Source organism: Salvelinus sp. IW2-2015, linkage group LG16 (assembly GCF_002910315.2).
Source record: "Salvelinus sp. IW2-2015 linkage group LG16, ASM291031v2, whole genome shotgun sequence".
NCBI classification, from domain to species: domain Eukaryota; kingdom Metazoa; phylum Chordata; class Actinopteri; order Salmoniformes; family Salmonidae; genus Salvelinus; species Salvelinus sp. IW2-2015.
This window is the reverse complement of record NC_036856.1, coordinates 18,168,210-18,190,597: the sequence shown is the minus strand read 5'-3', so window position 1 is coordinate 18,190,597 and position 22,388 is coordinate 18,168,210. Positions and strand designations below refer to the sequence as shown.

At 41.3% G+C, this 22,388-nt stretch overlaps 1 protein-coding gene across 1 annotated transcript in view; it reads right to left on the bottom strand.

Annotated features, from left to right (window-relative positions):
- Positions 1-21,657, bottom strand: part of LOC111975767 (glypican-1-like) — a 61,269-nt gene extending 39,612 nt beyond the window's left edge. The window contains 1 exon segment of the mRNA XM_024004339.3: positions 20,929-21,657. Within this exon segment, the coding sequence (XP_023860107.1) occupies positions 20,929-21,085 (157 nt within the window). The 5' untranslated portion in view covers positions 21,086-21,657.
- Between the last annotated feature and the right edge of the window lie 731 nt (positions 21,658-22,388).

Below are 22,388 nucleotides of genomic sequence, written 5' to 3'. Positions count from 1 at the left end.
TCTGACGGGCCACACCCAGGTGGTGARGGTAGGAAACAACATCTCCACTTCGCTGATCCTCAACACTGGGGCCCCACATGGGTGCTCAGCTCCCTCCTGTACTCCCTGTTCACCTATGACTGCATGGCCATGCAGTCCACTCCAACTCAATCATCAAGTTTGCAGACAACACAACAGTAGTAGGATTGATTACCAACAACTCAGAGTGTGGTGTCAGGAAAACAAACTTTCACTCAACATCCACAAAACAAAGGAGATGATCGTGGACTTCAGGAAACAGCAGAGGGAGAACCCCCCTATCCACATCGACGGGACAGCAGTGGAGAAGGTGGAAAGTAGAGGTCGACCGATTGGCATGGCCAATTAATTAGGGACGATTTCAAGTTTTCATAACAATCGGTAATCGCCATTTTTGGACACCGATTATGGCCGATTACATTGCATTCCACGAGGAAACTGTATGGCAGGCTGACCACATGTTACGCGAGTGCAGCAAGGAGCCAAGGTAAGTTGCTAGCTAGCACTAAACTTATCTTATAAAAAACAATCAATCTTCACATAATCACTAGTTAACTACACATGGTTGATGATATTACTAGGTTAACTAGCTTGTCCTGCGTTGCATATAATCAATGCGGTGTCTGTTAATGTATCATCGAATCACAGTCTACTTCGCCAAACAGGGGGATGATTTAACAAAAGCGCATTCGCAAAAAAAGCACAATCGTTGCACGAATGTACCTAACCATAAATATCAATGCCTTTCTTAAAATCAATACACAGAAGTATATATTTTTAAACCTATATATTTCGTTAAATGAAATGGATGTTAGCAGGCAATATTAACTAGGGAAATTGTGTCACTTCTCTTGCGTTCATTGCACGCAGAGTCAGGGTATATGCAACGGTTTGGGCCGCCTGACTCGTTGCGAACTAATTTTACATAATAATGACATAACATTGAAAGTTGTGCAATGTAACAGCAATATTTAGACTTAGGGTTGCCACCCGTTCGATAAAATACGGAACGGTTCTGTATTTCACTGAAAGAATAAACGTTTTGTTTTCAAAATGATAGTTTCTGGATTTGACCAAATGAATGACCAAAGGCTCGTATTTTTGTGTTTATTATATTATAATTAAGTCTATGATTTGATATTTGATAGAGCAGTCTGACTTAGCGGTGGTAAGCGGCAGCAGGCTCGTAAGCATTCATTCAAACTTTACTGCGTTTTCCAGCAGCTCTTAGCAATGCTTGAATCACAGCGCTGTTTATGACTTCAAGCCTATCAACTCCTGAGATTAAGCTGGCAATACTAAAGTGCCTATTAGAACATCCAATAATCAAAAGTATATGAAATACAAATGGTATAGAGAGAAATAGTCGACACGTCATAATTCCTATAATAACTACAACCTAAAACATCTTAACTGGGAATATTGAAGAACTGGGAATATTGAACCACCAGCTTTCATATGTTCTCATGTTCTGAGCAAGGAACTTAAACGTTAGCTTTTTTACATAGCACATATTGCACTTTTACTTTCTTCTCTGTGTTTTTGCATTATTTAAACCAAATGGAACATTTTTCCTTATTTATTTGAGACTAAATAGATTTTATTTATGTATTATATTAAGTTAAAATAAAAAAGTGTTTTATTGTTCATTCAGTATTGTTGTAATTGTCATTATTACAAATATATATATACACATGTAAAAATTGGCCGATTAATAAGTATCAGCTATTTTTGGTCCTCCAATAATCTGTATCGGTATCGGCGTTGAAAAATCATAATTGGTCGACCTCTAGTGGAAAGTTTTTAGTTCCTCTGCATACACATAACGGACAAACTGAAATGGTCCACCCACACAGACAGTGTGGTGAAGAAGGTGCAACAGCGCCTCTTCAACCTCAGGAGGCTGAAGAAATTTGGCTTGTCACCTAAAACCCTCACAAACTTTTACAGATGCACAATTGAGCGCATCCTGCCAGGCTGCATCACCGCCTGGTACAGCAACTGCACCGCCCATAACTGCAGAGCTCTCCAGAGGGTGGTGCGGTCTGCACAACACAGCACCGGGGGCAAACTACCTGCCCTCCAGGACATCTACAGCACCTGATGTCACAAGAAGGCCAAAAAGATCATAAAGGACAACAACCACCCGAGCCACTGCCATCCAGCTACCATCTAGAAGGCGAGGTCAGTACAGGTGCATCAAAGCTGGGACCGAGAGACTGAGAAATAACTTCTATCTCAAGGCCATCAGACTGTTAAACAACCATTAATAACACAGTGAGGCTGTGAGGAGTGGAGAACAGGAGGGCTTCTTAAAGAAAAACTAACAGGTCTGTGAGAGACGGAATTCTTACGGGTTGGTAGGTGATCAAATACTTATGTCATGCAATAAAATGCAAATGAATTACTTAAAAATCATACAATGTGATTTTCTGGATTTTTGTTTTAGATTCCGTCTCTCACAGTTGAAGTTTACCTATGATAAAAATTACAGACCTCTACATGCTTTGTAAGAAGGAAAACCTGCAAAATCGGCAGTGTATCAAATACTTGTTCTCCCCACTGTATATACAGTATATATATATAAACTCATCAAAAAAAGAAAGGTCCTCTCACAGTCAACTGTGTCAACTTTACAAACTGTGTAAATATTTGTATGAACATAACAAGATTCAACAACAGACCTAAACTGAACAAKTTCCACAGACATGTGACTAACAGAAATGGAATAATGTGTCCCTGAACAAAGGGGGGGTCAAAATCAAAAGTAACAGTCAGTATCTGCTGTGGCCACCAGCTGCATTAAGTTGGTTGGTTGGTTGCTGTTTCTCGTATCTCCCTCCCTCCTCCCTGTGTCACTCACTCACAGTATGGCCCCTCCCCCTGCTAGTAGCTTTAAAAAAGTATGTTCTCCTGCTTCCCTCACTCAGATTGGATCGTGTCTGGATCCAACCAGGTCTATAAGGAACGGGTCTAGTTGTCCTCGGGTCCGTTCAGAACGGGTCTCTATATTAAAATGTTTTATTTATGCATATCGGGTCCGGGTGGGTAAACACCAGGTCCATTTYGGAACGGGTCCAAAAAGACTTCTACTGTGAGCGGACTATTATCAAAACTTCAGAGAGAAATACCAACCTGTGTCTTGAGAATACAGAGCACATTGGACAGTAGAAACYTTTTAAAACAGTATTGAGCCATTTTCTCAGACATAAGCACTTTAATTATAAAACATGTACATAATGAATATCACAATCTAGTGTTGTTAACCTACATGTCCCATCCTTTTCCGCTACAGATCCCTCTGTTAACCAACCAACATTCCTTCTTCYCATTCCTCCCTGTATTCTTAAAAGCCCTCCGTGGGGCTCGGACTAAATACCACAGCGAGCCTGAACACAGTTCGAGCCTGAACAGGAGCACAGGGCGTGGTTCCAAATCCCCCTTGGTAATGGCGAGAAAACCACGTCGTCGTGCTAGCCCATCTCATTTTGTGAAAGAGAGGCATTCAGACGCAGAGCTGGAAAAATGTCAGGCTGCAAATTTGTTTGAGCTCTGTTCAGCCTCCAGCCATGCCTTCAAAGATAAATGGATGCATCTGAATCGCAGACAAACAAGCTATATACAGCTAAATACAAACAATAGAATGAAGTTAGGCTATCTTACTGTAGATCCTATCAACTAGTTAATCAACTCGGGCCTAAACAGGCACAAATAGCCATTTGCACTCCAAAAGGCAAGAACCAAGGTGATAATACTGCAGGTTAAAGGCAGGACATTCTGCAATGGCTGAAGTTGACCAAAGTGATGAGATAAATACCTGATGTAAGTAGGCTAGGCTATATCCACATATGGCCATTTGAAAAGCTAGATCATTCCAGATGGGTGTCTCATGGTCAGAGTCACACGGAGATAAGCGCCTTCGTTAAGTCTGACCTCGTTTTCAGATTTGGAGTCACAGTGGATCTGAGCTTTACAGAAACAATTGGTCTCAATTAAGCGGTTCAGTGCATTTAACAAACACAACACAGACATAGTACCCATCAGCCTTATGAGCCACAGCGGATGGACACAGGGGATAAGCCCGCCCAGTGTCAATGAGGGGTGAGCAAGTGCATGCAATACACAGACACACACACACTACAATATCAATGTAAAAGAAAGCAACATGTCAAAGTTCCTCATGCTGAAATCAGCTAGAAATCCTTTAACTTATTGGCATTACAGCATGTTTGAATTGAATACAAGACATTTACTGTAATGGCTTGCTTTCACTATTCAGTCAATTCGGATCTCTACTGTCTCAACCGTCCCAATTCAGAGCACCTTTCCTCACAGAATCTTTTCTCCTTCTTTTTCTCCTAATTTCCCAACCTCCACATCCCCTCTAACCTTTCCTTTATTTCTGCCCTTGTTCATTATCACCTCTTTCCCTCCATCACTCCACCTCTTCTCCCCATTTGCCAGTCGTGACATCCGCCTCATGCCTCCAGGTTGGTTGCCCCCTGCAGAGTTTGCTGGAGTTGAAAGTAAGCCACAGGAAGTATTTTGAGTCTGCAGCATCTCACCTTCATTTTAAGCGCTGGTGCCCTTTGACCTGTGGGCTCATAAAGCCGTCGCACTCGCACAATAAACGGGATTGACGGCCGCCCTGTGGCTCGCCTCTGTGTGCCACAAGAGATGACATCAAAGCAGGTCTGGTGCGCTCTATAAAATGCCAATAAGTGCATTTTAATGTATTTCTTCAGTAGTTTTGTATTCCCTCCCTTCCTTTATAAATGARCATGTTAGTCAAGTGCAGGTATTTTATATCATGCTTGTTACAGACGGCATAATGAGGGGTGGAGGGACTGTGTATGTGTATGTGAGTTTCCAGCGCTATGGAACACTCTCTGAGGTCTGACTCTACCCTGTTCTTAAAAAAAGCACCTGTATCTGATTAAGTATGCACATGGCCAGCCTCCGAATATATTTTTATTACCTTAGGAGGAGGAAAGAACGATAAACCTGTAATGGAGGTGTCTAATGAGGCCTCATGATCCTATTAGGGCTGGAGAATCAGTGGTTGCAGACGGGAGTGGTTTTCCCCTCTACATCACTTCACATTAAGTAAGGACTCCTGAGAGCCCTGTGGTTTTCTATCATGTCTTTTCAAGCATCCCGAAATAGTCTCTCTGACTTCAATAAATGAGAAGAAACAGAGAATACTAAGGGCTCGTATAAATGGCTGAACGGACCTGAGAAGGTGCATTGTATTTGTGTCAAAGATTTAAATAAAACAAATATTCAGTGTCATTAGCATGATGACGTGACCGGCGAAACTTTGGATCTTGAGAGTCCAATATCTTGACAACTATTTGGGACGATACCAACAGTGGACTAAGGAAGAAAATACCAAAATATAGTTTTTGAGTGGATTTTCCCTTTAAGTGTAATATACATAGATATGCACAAAAAACTTAATGGGAGACATTGGAAAGAGGGAAAAACAACACTTTGGGTGGAACATTCCTGGGTTTATACGTTTATAAGTCCAAAAATACATCACTGCTCGGCATCAACCCTGGCCTGTCTGCACACCGTGTGTGTGTGTGCTTGTGTGCGTGCATGCGTGTGTATGTGTGTGTGTACGTGTTTGTGTACACAGCAAGTTGAGGGTATAATAATGTAATTCTATGTAATTGTATCAAGCCCTTAAAGCCATTTCTTAAGCAAGCTAGTATTTTATTCCTCATCCCTCTGAGGCTGTAAATATAAGCAACTTGTGTCATGCTGTGTGGTTATGGGTGTCTTCTAAGAAGCATTTTTATATCATTCTACTTCAGGGTGTTGTATTCAGTCAATTACTGCTGTTGGTTTCTCAATGAGCAGTTACATACTGGTGGTAAGAATGTTTACCAGAAAGCAGAATGAGTTTGCCAAGGCTTTAGATATACAGTATCTTCGGAAAATATTCAGACCACTTGACTTYTTCCACATTTTGTTACGTTACAGCCTTATTCTGAAATGGATTAAATTCAATTTWTTCCTCATCAATCTACACACAATACCCTATAATGACAAAACAAAAACAAATTTGACATTTTTGCAAAAAAWAAATWAAACAGAAATACCTTATTTACATAAGTATTCAGACCCTTTGCAATGAGACTCGAAATTGAGCTCAGGTGCATCCTGTTTCCATTGATCATCCTTGAGATGTTTCTACAACTTGATTGGAGTCCACCTGTGGTAAATTCAATTGATTGGACATGATTTGGAAAGGCACACACCTGTCTATATAAGGTTGACCCATTTTACAGTGCATGTCAGAGCAAAAACCAAGCTATGAGGTTGAAGGAATTCGAGACAGGATTGTGTCGAGGCACAATTCTTGGGAAGTGTACCAAAAAAAATTACGCAGCGTTGAAGGTCCCCAAGAACACAGTGGCCTCCATTATTAAGTTTGTAACCACCAAGACTCTTCCTAGAGCYGGCTGCCCGGCCAAACTGAGCGATTGGGGGAGAAGGGCTTTGGTTAGAGAGGTGACCAAGAACCCGATAGTCACTCTGACAAAGCTCCAGAGTTCTTCTGTGGAGATGGGAGAACTTTCCAGAAGGACAACCATCTCTGCCGCACTTCACCAATCAGGCCTTTATGGTAGAGTGGCCAGACGGAAGCTACTCCTCAGTAAAAGGCACATGACAGCCCGCTTGGAGTTTGCCAAAAAGCACCTAAAGACTCTCTCAGACCAAGAGAAACAAGATTCTCTGGTCTGATGAAACCAAGATTGAACTCTTTGGCYTGAATGCCAAGCGTCAGTTCTGGAAGAAACTTGGCACCATCCCTACGGTGAAGCATGGTGGTGGCAGCATCATGCTGTGGGCATGTTTTTCAGAGGCAGGGACTGGGAGACTAGTCAGGATCGAGGCAAAGATGAACGGAGCAAAGTACAGAGAGATCCTTGATGAAAACCTGCTCCAGGTCGCTCAGGACCTCAGACTGGGGCGAAGGTTCACCTTTCAACAGGACAACAACCCTAAGCATACAGCCAAGACAATGCAGGAGTGGCTTCGGGACAAGTCACTGAATATTCTAGAGTGGCCCAGCCAGAGTCCGGACTTGAACCCGATCGAACATCTCTGGAGAGACCTGAAAATAGCTGTGCAGCAACGCTCCCCATCCAACCTGACAGAGCTTGAGAGGATCTGCAGAGAAGAATGGGAGAAACTCCCCAAATACAGGTGTGCCAAGCTTGTAGCGTCCTACCCAAGAAGACTCCAGGCTGTAATCACTGCCAAAGGTGCTTCAACAAAGTACTGAGTAAAGGGTCTGAATACTTATGTAAATGTCATATTTTCGTTTTGAATTTTTAATAAATTAGCAAAAAATTCKAACATCCTGTTTTTGCTTTCTCATTATGGGATATTGTGTGTAGATTGATGAGGGGAAAAAACGATTTAATCAATTTTAGAATAAGGCTTTAACCCGCCAAAATGTGGAAAATGTCAAGGGGTCTGAATACTTTCCCAAGGCACTGTAAATATATAAAAAATATTGTTTTTCCCAATGTCATGCTATAGGGGAGGCAACTTCATGCTATGAAACAGTTGACAGTTAACTTGGGTAAGAGAGATAGTGACCCACTACACCAGAGCTGAATACAGATGGCCAGCTACAGTATACTGGTAAAAACCAACTGTGTGGGTYGAAATGATAGGAGATAAATGTAACACTTTATTTGGATCATCCCCTACAAATGATGCGTGGATGTTAAAACTGTTAGCAAACTATCAGTTCCACATGTCCCTGACAAAATAGCGGGAGTGGGAAAAGGATGAGAGACCAAAAGACTTTGAAGATGTTCCTTCTCTGATCACAAGATCAAGATCCTTATTTGAGGGCATCACAACTGCACAGCATCCAAGCTATATATTATCTGGACGGAATGACAGCTGTACAAAGGCGTTCATGACGTGCATTTCACGGATGATCTGATGCATTGTACTGTTGTAGATACTAGAGCGACAAAGAGAAAGAGAGGGATTAAATCCCACAGGTCATGGAGACGGTCTTAAACTGCCATGCTCAATGCTCATAAACACTGGATTACTGTTCTGAGATTGTGGCGAGATTATTAATGTTTTAAAGACATCCTAATCCCTCCATAATAAGGCAGAGGAAAACCCTTGGCAGGCCTAAGTGTGGTTGGTTGAGGGCACATTTTCGAGAAAGAGAGAGAGAAAGGAAGCGCGCGAGAGAGAAAGAGAGAGAGAGAGACAGAGAGACAGAGAGACAGTTGAGCCTGTGTGCAGTGAGTAAACGTGAGTTATGGAGAAGAAAGAGGAGAAGTGTACATGAGAAGAAAAGGAAAATAGATGAGTAAGAAGTATGAAGTTGAGTGAGTGAAACTCGGAGGTATTAAATCCCATAACACACACTGGCACATGCTTGTCCCAGCAAAACAGCTCTCACTGAACTGGCATGAACTAGCCGACCAGCCAGACTTGAATATAAACTCTGGAATAGCTAAGCTTTCTACTGAAACATGGGTAATTATAGGTCTCTCTCAGAATACATCTTTGAGTCCAAACCCCAGACATGTAAACGAGGACTTCCCTTAACCAGTTTAGACTCAGCTAGAACACTGCTTCGTTTTCAAGGAAGCATAGCAACGGACGCTTATGAATTATGTGTGTTTGTCTAACTATGTGGAAGTTTGTTTACTGTAAATTATGTTGTTGATCTTGTTGAAGTTTGTATGTGTCTGTGTGAGGGGAATAGAGCCACCCACACAAATAATGTGTAGTGCACCTAAAAGAGCCAATAAGATCGTAAGACAGCGTTTGGACCAACCAGCTAATTCTTCCAATCTGAAACCTGTAAAGGGCTTATCCAATCAGGTGTACAAACAGGAGGCTCTGAGATAAGCAGTCTCACTGATTACACCTGTGGCTCGTGACCTCATGGTGAGGACGAAGGCCATCCTGTAGCCTCTGTGAGGACACTGCATGCTACACTGAGCAACGCTACTTAGCTAACCTCTCCCTCAGGCTATTTTGACTATAGCCTGCACCTGTAGACATGAATAAGGAAGCTCATCCTGTTACACCCGATTGTACTATACATTACCTGTTGATATCTCAAGGGCATACTGAATAACTGTGAACCTATGCAAAGACATAAAACATCATAATTCCAGATTGTCATCTATGATGAGTGTCAGCAGTAAAGGCATTATCGTCCTACTGTATTAAAGGTGAAATATGCAGAAATCGCTCCGCCATTTCCTGGTTGCAAAAATTATAATAGTTTGCATAATTTCTGTTTTTGCAGCTTTAACTGTTATGATCCATAAATTATATTGAAAGATCTTGTATTTCTAAATACGTGATTTCTGAGCTGCACAGCGGAAAACATGGAAGCTGCATGAAATTCTTTATTACATACTTTTATAGACCATTCGCTCGTTCAACATTTGCCAGCCACTCACTGCCTCTTCAATACAACCGCAAAGGAAAGCATGTGTACTTTATTGAATCCCTAGCATGAATCACAGATCATGTGGCTTCATTAATTTAACAGACTAGCACCAATCAAGAGGCCCACATCAAACATCAGCAGATGAACTGAGGAAGAAAGGAGGAAGAAACACAGACTAATAATAGCATCCAACATTATAGATGAAGAGAGAAGTAAAATGGAACACAGGAGCAAGAGGGAGCATGAAAACTGGGAAGCGAGATTAGAGGAGGAACAAAGGAGTTGGAGGGGAAGGGAAAAGATAACGAGAGGGCGAGAATAGGAGGAACAAAGAGAGAGAGGGGCAAGAAGAAACACTACTGGCAACCAAGACAAGGGAAGAGAGGAGGAGACAGGGATGGGATCCAAGAAGAAGAAGAATATGGAGGGAGGGATGAAAAAGAGACTAGCTGCAAAGGCTGCAAAGCTGCAAAGGCTGTCAAGGAGAGATGGAGAGTGCCGTCCTCCGTCCTGCTACCTTTAAAATACATAGGAGCGTCTCCTCCCACCGGAGGAAGACTTCAAACATCATGAAAAATTTACAACCAAAGGCTTTTAACAAGCCTGCCCGAAGACCCTACCAAATACACACACACCTCAAAAGCACAACACAGCCACTCCCAGTCCCAAACACACACACACACACACAACAGAATCATTTACCCACAAAATACAATCTATAAAACAACCTCGGCACCAGAACCAAGAGAAGGACACAAAACCAAAAGACAAACTAAACACAGTCATGTGAATACACCCATAACAAGCATACTAATTCAAAAACTGCACAGCCCAAGTGGAATACATAGCACATGTAGTGAGGGAAAACTTTGGCTGTACTGATACAGTTTTCTACACGAAACTATTTGGGAGATTTTATAAAAAATATATCTATAGAAGGGTCCTTTGGAGGAAAGATTGCTGATATACACTGAGTGTACAAAACATTAGGAACATATTTYTTTTGCAGTCAGAACAGCCTCAATTTGTTGGGGCAGGGACTCTACAAGGTGTCAAAACTTTCCACGGGGATGCTGGCCCATGTTGACTCCAATGCTTCCCACAGTTGTGACAAGTTGGCTGGATGTGCTTTGGGTGATGGACCATTCTTGATACACACGGGAAACTGCTGTGAAATACACAGCAGCGTTGCAGTTCTTGACACACTCAAACTGGTGCGTCTGGCGCCTACTACAATACCCCGTTCAAAGGCACTTAAATCTTTTGTTTTGCCGATTCACCCTCTGAATGGMACACATACACAATCCATGTCTCAATTGTCTCAAGGCTTAAAAATCCTTATTTAACCTCTCCTTCCCTTCATCTACACCGATTGAAGTGGATTTAACAGGTGACCTCAATAAGGGATCACAGCTTTCACCTGGTCACCTGGTCAGTCTATGTCACGTGTCAAACTCGGAGGGCCGAGTGTCTGTGGGTTTTCACTCCACCCTTATTCTTGATTGATGAATTAAGGTCACTAATTAATCATTTCAAAATACAGATTTCAATAACAATTTTCTTACATGAATTCATGAATATGAATATTTAAAATATTTAAAAAATTTGGTAAATGTTTTAAAACTAAATTAAACTAAATTATTTCTCAATTATGCTTTCAGATACAAATGTCAAATATGCAGTACCAGTCAAAAGTTTGAACACATTCCTCATTCCAGGGTTTTTACTAATTTTCTACTCATTCCAGGGTTTTTCTTTATTTTTACTATTTTCTACATAGTAGAATGATAGTGAAGACATCAAAACTATGAAATAACACATATGGAATCATGTAGTAACCAAAAAAGTTAAAATAAAGAAAAACCCTTGAATGAGTAGGTGTCCAAACTTTTGACTGGTACTGTATGTCAACAATCCTTCCTCCAAATGACCGTTCCATTGCCTTGTTTTGTTCTCATGAGGAATCACCCTGAGGTCTCTCATTGTGGCAGGTGAGCTCAGATTATAATTCACCTGCACGGCATAGATAAAAAATTATTTTAAAAAGCCACCCGAGTAGCCCTGCAGCGAGAAACAATGTTGTGATAAGGTTTTCTATGCGCTGCTGCACTGTTTGAACGGTTGAGTGAGCAGCTGATCGCTGATGGGTATTCTTCTGCTAGAGACTTTGGACAGCATCAATGTCCTCCCTGACACATGGAAGATYCTCCACCATACAAAGCAGCTACAATAGGAAAAAAGGAAACTACGTACTGTATGTGTGCTTAAAGTGTACACAGACGCTGCTCTAGGACTACACACCTCTATGTTAGGAATGTATCAATGACCGTATCTAGCTGTAATCAATACAATGCTCTTTCAGATTGATTTCCTTATAGTATGGTGTATCAGGTTTTGTTACAGTATTTTGTTCAGAATAAATCCTATTTCAATGTGAAGGTGGGGAGCGCTCCAGTTTGAGTCAGTTCAATAGAACGTTACAGTGGTAAAAGCCTAGACTTAGGCCCTATATTTAAACCCTCAATGACAATATCAGAAACGCTAAAGGCCACTCACTTTCTCAGTATACAGACATACAAGGAGAGAGGAAAAACTGTAGACCAAGGGAAAATACCAATGTTCTAGAGAGGAGAGCTTACATTTTTCACGTTGAGCTTAAATTTCACRKGAAACCATATTTTCACATGTATTACATTTAGAGTTCACGTGTTAACACCACGTTTTCACATTTGAGAAGAAAAACATGTTTTCACCTCATGTGAATTGCAGTTGCAAATATGAAATTTGGTGTTTCACATGTAAAAAGCTTTCTCGTGTGAAAATCTCACATTTACATGTGGAATTGCAAGTTCACATGTGGTGGTGAAATAGTGTCATTCTCCTTGCATGTGAAAAGGTGGTGTTAAAATGTTGCAGTAGCAATGTTTCCAAATATGGAATTGCAAATTAAATGCCGATCTGTAAAAGGGTGACTTAGTCTACCCTAGTGTTACAAATAATGATTTCTTATTTCTGAGCCATCCATTCGGAGTGTTACTGCTGCAGGCGCACGCCTCTCTTCTGCATATGTTGGTCAGTGACCATTGGAAGAAGCCCAGCAAAAATAATAGAGAAGCTAGAGCTCTGTGTCTCCTTATTTATCCTTTTTAACATGTTAAAATTAGCGCTGTAAGAGTTTATCAGTTAACTCATGTAAACTTTTTGTAATTTTAGTGCAATAATGTTTGGGGGCGCAATCTCTGAAAGTGTTCAAAATACACTGAAAACATCCAAATTACATAATCTATGTAAAAACAACAATGCGTTGACAAAACAAGTTGACTTTGAAGTTAAAGAAAATGTGTTTATCAATTTACCTGATTTTTCTAACCGTTAGTTTGCAAATTTCTTGTAATGCTTTTTGTAAAAAAATATCGTAAATTACAGCATAATTTGAGCAAATTATGAATTTGCGATTAATCATGATTAATTACAACAATCCTGCGATAAACTCATTTGACAGCCCTAGTTGACATTAACCTTTTACTGCAGTGGGCTAAATCAGGTTTACACAGTGTTTCTTGGTAGTCTTAAACTAATCTACTTAGAAACAAAAGTATACAGCTCACACACATGGTTACGGGTTCACCAAAAGGAAGACACCTGTGCCGAAAAACCATGTTTCTTCATTGGGTTTTTTCGTGATTTTTTCATGTTTATTTTTAAAGGGAGAGTGTGCAAGAGAGTAAAGAGGAGACAAAAACTAAGTCAATAATTGGAGACATTATTATTTATTAGTTTCCACAGATGTCCTACTTATCACTGAAATATGATGTATTCTAGCTCTGTCTGGAGTAAGAGTGTGAAGCAGCAGGAACTCAGGAGACACCACGGATGTTGGAGGAGAATGGTTCATTTAGGGCAATAATTGGCCAAACGAAAGCTATTAACATTCAGCACAAGGTGTTCTGCTCTCTCATGTTTCTCATAGTGGATGTGAAGGCAGGCAACGGCTGTAAGAGCATTACGATGAGTGAGGGGTGCCATCTTGGCACCAACAGAGTACGATTGTCGATCCCTGTCACTTCCCTCCACTTCAATTCACTTCCCCTCCCAGGCTTCACTTTCAATGCTGAACTAATCTGCCTGCAAATTTGGTGAGGAGGGAAACTCAATTAATATTGACAGAGCCCAAACGACAGGACTGTGGCCAAGTTTCCCTGTAAATTATTCAAAAACTTGGAAATTTGCTAAATTTCAGTGCAGCAATTGACTGCGATAAACACACGTGGTACAGCGAATACTGATATGCTGCCGAAAGAGCACAGCCAAAGAGTATCTGCCTAACTTCAACTGAACCAAGAAGCACAAACAGAACCAGGCCTGAAGCCAGCACCATCTCATGAGCACTGACAACACAACACTTTCGCTCTGTTTATTTAATGCTCAGTATATATTACATACTGTAGGAGTTGAGGACCAACTAAAGGGAACCACAGGTATTAGATGTTTATGTGTTTATGGCCAGTAGTTCTTCTCAGTAGCAGTGAAAAGCAATTGTTTAGCAACAAAACTGACAAGTGTGCAACTATGGGGCAAAACAGACAGGTTTGGCTTAGATTGTTGGCAACATGTAAAATATGTTTAATCTCCAAATATTTATTGAAAACATAAATAGATTTTCACAATGAGCACTTGTATACCATTAGCAAACACTCTTATCCAGAAACAATTAGGATTAAGTCCCTTGCTCATGGTCACATCAACCTTTCAGTTACTGTCCCAATGCTCTTAACCGCTATGGTACCTGCCACCCCACTTGTTGGATCTCAAATACATCATTACAGTTGTTGGTTAGCTAGCTAGTGAATTTTTTGCCATATTAGCATTGACATTAAATATGTCAAAACAAGACAAGGTATCAAGAAGAAGATAAACTTGCTGAAACAAGCCACCTACGATTCCCCACATGGAAGCTTCTTGTCATTGTTGCTATCCATCTGACTGTCCAGAATCATAACAAAGCACGGCTTTGGGCCCCATCGATGCGAGCGCATCATTTTCGTRACGTCAGCCAACCCATCTATTTCTATGTGAAAAGCAGCTTTCATGGTTCCTCGTCAGAGCTCAGGGGCCTGAGAACCGCCTCTCTTTATCACACCAGTGATTAAGTCTATTGATTTCCTCAGGACAAATAAGCTGCTGGGAGTCAGGCCAGGCTACAAGGCTGATCAGGTTTGTGTGGCAGTTGGGGAAGAGRAAACTCATAGTACCTTGATTAACACAGTTGTACTGTAACAGCTTTCAGATGTCTTCCTCAATGAATGCAACTGAAGTCGATGAAAGTAAACAATGTAAAGAAACATCTAAAAACGTGGCACTGTCCGACCTTTTCATTATAATATCAGGTATGTATCTGGAGTCTGACTTCAACGGTCGTCTGATGATTCATCGTGTTCTCAGGAAGGAAGGCAGCAGTCTGAAGGCCCACGCTGGAACACTTCCATATTTTATGTAGCTTATCTTGTGTTATTCATGTTTTATGAGTTCGTTTTCACATCAGTGGCACAACATACAATATGCCCCGACGCAGGTGAGGCATGGAAAAAAAAATCAGGTCATGGAGTCATTAACCTGCTTCTGTACAATGCGACGTCTGTCATATGAGTGTGTGTTACCTTTCAGTACGCTTTAAAGAGCGACTGAAAACACCAATTCCGCATGTGTTTCTCTGTTGCTTATTAAGAAAAATTAGATTTCAGTCTTGGGAGTGTGGTTCAATGTGACAGTTACTGATGTTTGTCCCCCATGAGACGCCATAGGAACAAAGTCAGTATTACTTCCTCAAAATAGTCAGAATTATTCTAAGATACACATAGATTGCATTTGGATTACTGGTTTTTAACTGGATTCGTTCTGACATTTGTGATTTTTTGTTTCTAGTTTTTGATTATTATTTGTGTACTTGTTTGACATTTTTTCTGCACTGTTAGGAGCTAGTAACACAGGCATTTCGCTGCACCAGCTATAACATCTGCTGAACTGTGTAAGTGCCCAATATTCTTTGATTTGAGATAACTCAAGAAATCTGTAATTCATTTTTTAGTTTTTGCAGATGAGGTTTCAGTCACACAATTGTACATCTAGCTACGGTGTTTGGTCCAGTATTTCTCAAGTAAAAAAATGCGCAACATGTTGTCTTATGTAAACAAAGTCTGATCTGCTCAGCTACTGGACAGGTCAGTCTCACTGTCTTTGTGTTCGGTCATACCATTGGCTAGACCGCAATCTCTGTTTATACCCTGTTAGTGGGCACTGTCTAAATCAAAACCCAAACCTCAAGTAAGTCATGATGGACTTTTGTATACAAATCTCACAAACCTCTGTTTTTTTGCATTATGATCAAAATGTACCTATTTTCCTTTCTTAGTCAATTCTGGCACTGGAATAAATGTTTCTGACTAATACTGATGTCACATATGCYGTTTTCAACGAGAGAAGTTTGTTCTCAAGTTCAAGTTCAGTTCTGCTTTAAACTCACACAAGCACATAGGGCTGTGATGGTCATAGAATTTTGGATGACGGTAATTCGCCAGCCAAGTGACTGTAATGAGCGTTCAAATAGCAAAAGAATATAAAGTAGTCTATATATATATATAAATGTTGTTTTTTTACTCACATTTCCTCCTCTCCTGTATGTGCTGGAATTGAAATAATTAATAAAACGGGGATCCCCATTCAAGTCAAGGATGGCATAATGGGTGGTCTGGTGGCCATTGCGAGTGTACCCATAGGAGCCAATCAGCAAGTAAAATATGTGCTAAAATATGGGTCAGTACCCTAAACCCTARCCTTACCCTAACAATAACCCTTAACCATTTAAAATGACAACTTAAATGGGGTACGGATGTTCCAAGGATCCCTGATAGCATGGACACTAAAATACCGTATGTGCTGGGATTTATTTAATCAACTCAATTGGCATTACAGAAAAAGACATGCCATTGCATGAGCTACATCAGTTAACATCATTTGAATGAACATTCTACATTACTATGGAAATTATTATATCACAATACCAGGCAGCYATTGTGAGTGTACCCATAAGTATACCAGTGAAATTGCCTGAGTTAGAGGCTCCACACCCGTTCTAATAATTATATTTCTATGTGTGCTGCTGCTCCATGGTGGGGGGCGTTGCCTAGGCAACCGAAGACTGGTTTGCTTGTTTCAGCAATGAGCAACAAAAGCCCCGTTTCAACTGCTACACCAAATTCGAGCTAGGTCGAGGGAAACCTAGGCCAGTGCAGCCCAGTTACACAGCAGGTGCCAGCTCGATTACAATTYGGGCTGGTGACGCCATTACTATATAACCACCAAGCGAATCACTGCTGACACAACGTTTAGCTCTTTTTTAAAAATTTTATAAATAAAACGTTTAGCTCGCTCATCTGGGCTTGTTGCTGTTAGCGTGCATAGTCAGACATGACACGAATTACCACCATAGCTGGATCCTTCATAAATGTTTGCACTACTGTGAGGATCTGTGTTTATTGCACTATAACCCAATACTACATCACGTGATTGAATATTAGCAACTGTTGGCCTGGGCGCCTGGGTGTCTGTGTGTGTGTGCTGGAAGTAACATTTTGCCCCAGATAAGTGTGCTGAGAAGCTGTGGTTAACCTTGAGTGAGAACAGTATGCTTTCTATGCAGGTGCAAATAGCTCAAACAATGTTACAGAACTGTCTGACCTCAGTCTCTAGGGTGTGAGAGCGTAATCTACACAGCAACAGCGCCGGACACCAAGGAGCGCCAAGAGGCTGGGACCAGCCTGAGCGCCGGCGATAGGCTGAGCAAGTTTGAACCACGCTCAGCCTCTACTGTGATAGGCCAACAGACGGGTTGGAACTACGTCTATCACCGTATAAGAACAGCTGTTTACTTACATCCTGCCAGTTCCCTGTTCTACCCTGYGAGGTGTTACAGTGAACCCGTATATACGAAAATTGCATTTACCATTTATCGCYTGAGTTTAATAAAAATACTTAAAGTATATTCGGTGACTCTGAATCACATTTTGTCCTGATACCAGATTTGAATTGACGCAAATCCCTAATACTACATAATCAACTTTTATGAAAACAGTCAGCCCTCAAATGCTAAATTAGCTACCTAATTTAGCTAGAAAATCAGAGTTGAAACAAGCTAGCTAGCTAAAGTGAGCTAGCGGGAATTTTAGCTGGCCAGGTAGTATTTAAAGCTAGCTAGCTACATAATATCCAACCTGTCGTCTGGTTTGCTTGGTTAGCTAGCTAGCCACTGTAGCCTATGCCATAGCCAATGCCATGGCAAGCAAGGTAGGGATTAAGCTAGCTAGCCTGTTATACTAACAATGACGCTAACAGTTTAGCTGGCTAGCCAACGTCASCAAGCTAAATATATGGCTCTGAGTCTGGCTGGCACTTACAGGAGTATGGGTAACGTTAGTTACAGCATGGTGAGGATGAAATACATTATTAAATATCTTGCTAGTTAGCAGCATTAGCGAAGCCAGTTGCAGTCACATATTGGCTACCTAGCAACATGACATCATTTCTAATTTCTGGAGGCAGTGGAAACGCAATTTGAGCCAGCCCAACCTGGGTTGACTTCAAAGTGCCAATGGAAACAGGGCTAAAGTTTCATCAAGTTGTTAAGAGTCAATGTTAAGGCCGAAACAGACCCAACCACACAAATGCCCGGCTGTCCTGTCTTCAGTCAGCTGTTGGTTCCACAAAAAAAAATTGTTATGATGGTCTTTATCCATAACCGTCGGTTCCACGGTAATTGTGCCAGCCCTACACGCACTCATTTAGCTTCCACCTGAATGGAGGAAATAAGAATCTTTGTTAAGGGCAACAGTGAACAATGAGGGATTATTGTCTGTTTATGGGGTGTTGCTACAATCATCTCAGATGTTAGTAAGACTAAATACATAGATAAGGCAAAAGTACACACAGCAAACTTAATTTACATTTTTCAAAACATAGATCAGTATCTACAGAACATATTTGCTTTTTGTCTAGCCCACTGTCACATACAGGGAAGGTGTAAAACGATTTCATGTTTCAATCTGGGCCTCAACTGAATGATATTGAAGCCCCAGGGCATGATGCTGATGTGGTGTTAAAGGGAGAATGGGAGCATTTAATGGCAGATATAAAGAATCACATCTCCTGGACGTCATGAAAAACGACAATCTATATCCATTCCTGAGCTGCGGCCGCTACTTTGTTTTGCAGATAAATAAAAGATGACAGACTCTGAATGATTCTCACTGGGCATATTCAATGTTCTCCCCTTGCTTTMAAAATGTCAKTGAGACTGAATGAAGTGACCTTCAAATTCCCTGCAGAGCCCACTGGCAATTTCCCCTCTACTACCCTCTTAGCTCTGTGTACATAATACACAGCCAACAGGAGACTCAGAAACCTATTGCAACTCTGCAATAATTGCAAAGGTGTGTGTGTGTGTACTTGCGTGCGTGTGTGCTACATGCATGTGTACGTGCGTGGTTATGCATGTGTGTGTATGAGTTATTAGTTATGGAGAATGGCACAACAAAGCGTCTAATATAAAGGGTGACTGCTTCAGAGGCGGACATTGCCCACTAATCACTGTGATAGAACATGTTGCTTTGCATGATGCTGGATGTGAAGACTGGTAGCCCACCTCCTACACTGTTCTGTTAATGCCTCTTCATCTGCATGGCTGTTTTGATCATTCATCCTGGAATATTAACTGTCTACTCACAGTAATTTTGAATATTGCTGTGTGTGTATGCGTGTGTCTGTATTTCTCAGTTATCCATATAAATCACTATATATTTTAAAGGAAAGTTTGGTTATGCTCATCAAGCCATGACATCACACCAGAACACAGTCAATATGATTATGTGATGGTACCATTTTTGCTGATGGACTAACGTTCAGATGAGGCAGTTTAGAGGGAGGCCTTGTCTAATGGAGAGTAGCATTAGGGAGAGAAGTACAAAGGTTGAACATGAAATACACAGTGAATCTCACAGCCGATAGACTGCCGAAAGGTACTTATCACAGTGGGAGGCCGTTCCTTCTCTTGTTAGAACAAAAGCTGTACCTGCTGCATGCCAACCCGGTAGCGACGAGCCTATCGTTTCTACTAGTAGAATTGCAATGCTTGTCAGTGGCTGACAACTTGACTTTGAGCCAATCAGAGAGCACGAAACCCCACGCGGGGAGCCAACAAAAAGAAAGAAAGAAAATAGGGTATTTTCTCCATACATCCACAGGTGAGCCAGTCCCGATTCATATTTTATTTAACTAGGCAAGTCAGTTAAGAACAAATTCTTATTTTCAATGATGGCCTACCGGGGAACAGTGGGTTAACTGCCTTGTTCAGGGGCAGAACGACAGATTTTTACCTTGTCAGCTCAGGGATTCCATCCAGCAACCTTTCGGTTATTGGCCCAACGTAACCCTTTTTTGGTTACTACATGATTCCATATGTGTAATTTCATAGTTTTGATGTCTTCACTATTATTCTACAATGTAGAAAATAGTAAAAATAAAGAAAAACCCTGGAATGAGTAGGTGTGCCCAAACTTTTGACTGGTAGGTGCCATATATGAAGCATGCAATATTACCCTTATTGGTTTTATCCAGAACCTTTTTTTCTATGAGTGTACAAAAAAACAACAGTGCAGCTAGCTTGGAATCTAGACCTTCAGCAACACACATGGACATGCATTTTCAAACAACRCTACTGCCACCTTCTGGTTTGGAGTATTTTAAGAAGGCTGAATGCTGAAGACTTTCATGGTCTTTGCTGTGTGAACATAAAAAAGATTGACTGCTGACACTGTTCAGAGTGTGTCTGGGCTATTAAACGAACAGGCAGGACAATTAAGAGTGGCCGTTAAATCTAATTACCATACAAAAGGTTATTAGTTCAAAAATACTGTATTGAATGTTGAGCCTGAAATAGAATGTAAGTTCTACCATACTTTGCCTCTTGGTTATACCATGCTTTCTTTTATCCACGTGACTGAAAACAAGTGATGCACTCTCAGGTAGGCCTACAAAATTATAATGGATGATGATGCTGATGTTTTTTTTGTTGAATTYTCTTTGTGTACCACATCTAAAAGTATTATATTGATGCCAGGCCCAACCCTATGTGAAGACAGCAGAGCACTTTGAGAAGCTCTTTTCAGCTGAAGTGTGCAACTTCGGGGCTTTAGCTGCACATGGAGAGTKTGCTTGTAGAGGTAGATAAGTAGCCTATATTAGCTGACCGCTCACTAGCTTATTTCCCTCAATCGTCTCTTGTGCTCATTATTTAACGTTTACACCGGAAGCAAAAATTATACTAAATTGTATACAATTATTTAATGAACTAGTTGCGTGAAAAAGGTAACAGTATGGCTACCAAATGCACCGTTACTTACCAGATATCTCTGTCTGTGGCACCCCGTTGAGGGTGAAGCCTTTCCCGCTGTAGAACTGTCGGACATCCAAACAGCTCCGGGCTTTACTGTTCGCATTGTCCGCCGACAACGGGACAGCGGATAGAAAAAAGAATAGAAGAGCCTGTAGGAAATCCATACTGACAACCAAACAGCAAGGTGTAGATCCAAGAGAACGAGTCGAGGCAATTAAAAGAAGTCCTACAAAGCCTCGTATGGCATCCAACCGGCAGATAAAGCCTTCCTTGGCAGTGTATCTCGCTTTGGCGCCGAGGATACAGCTGCAAACACCAGCTGAGCAATCTGTCAGCTCTCCCCGGAGTCCTGTGACGACGTGCAGTACTGGTGCACGCTGTGACTGTCAAGATCAGGCAGTCCTCGCAGTGGTGAGTCTACTAGACAGAACCGCTCACAAATAAATATCAAATTAATTACTGTAACACGTGTAATCCAAATCAACCAATAAAACGTAGAAAATAAAGGCTCTGCTTTTGTCCGTGAATATTCACAATAATCTTGGATTAAAGGTGGATCAGGTGAACTCCTTTACAAATAACGGAGATGTGTCAGAGAGAAAAGCCGAGTGTTGTGAGCTGAGCACGTAGCACAGCCTGTAGGATTGGAGCGGATTGGAGACGCGCTGGGATACTCGGGCTGGTTTTACTGCGGAGCAGCTGTTTAGGTCCTGCCCCGCAGAGAACAGAGGATGACACAACCTGCAGGCCAGTGCGCCTCTACCTACAAGTGCAGCCCTTTTATATTAGACATCGCAGCAATCTTTATTCAATAACCAATACCATCCTGCTTATTTTGGTGAAAGACGTGTATCATTCTAGAAAAATCTCTGGAGATTTCGCGTTATGGAGATAAACTCAAATGCCTTTACTATTGGCTCTTGAAATCCACATCTAGGCTACTGGATGGGATAACATGAAGACAATAGGACAATACTCTGTGTTCACCTGTATGAGTGCTGTACGTAATCAATATTTTATGCACAGATGCTCACAAGACACAATGACAAGACCATAGGATCTCTATGGAAAAGACCACAAGAGGATGGTGGCACCTTAATTGGGGAGGACAGGCTCGTGGTAATGGCTGGAGTGGTAATAAGTGAAAAATCAAACACATGGTTGCCATGTGTTTGATCCCATTTCATTTGCTCCCTTATTTTGAGCCGTCCTCCCCTCAGTTGCCTCCACTGGACAAGACTCATAAYTGCCTTGAACGAAGCATCTTCATTCATTCTCTACACATGTTCCTACTGACATAGGCCTACTGTACTGTATACACTCATTTCCAATCTGATTCTTTGYAGGGCACAAAGGTAGCCTACAGATGTCTGAGAGGGGGGAGTTTTATCCATCACAGTGGATGGGAGGTCTGACCAGCCACTAAGCTGTAGAAAGGCCACTGGCATGTGTGAGGTGACAGTGTAA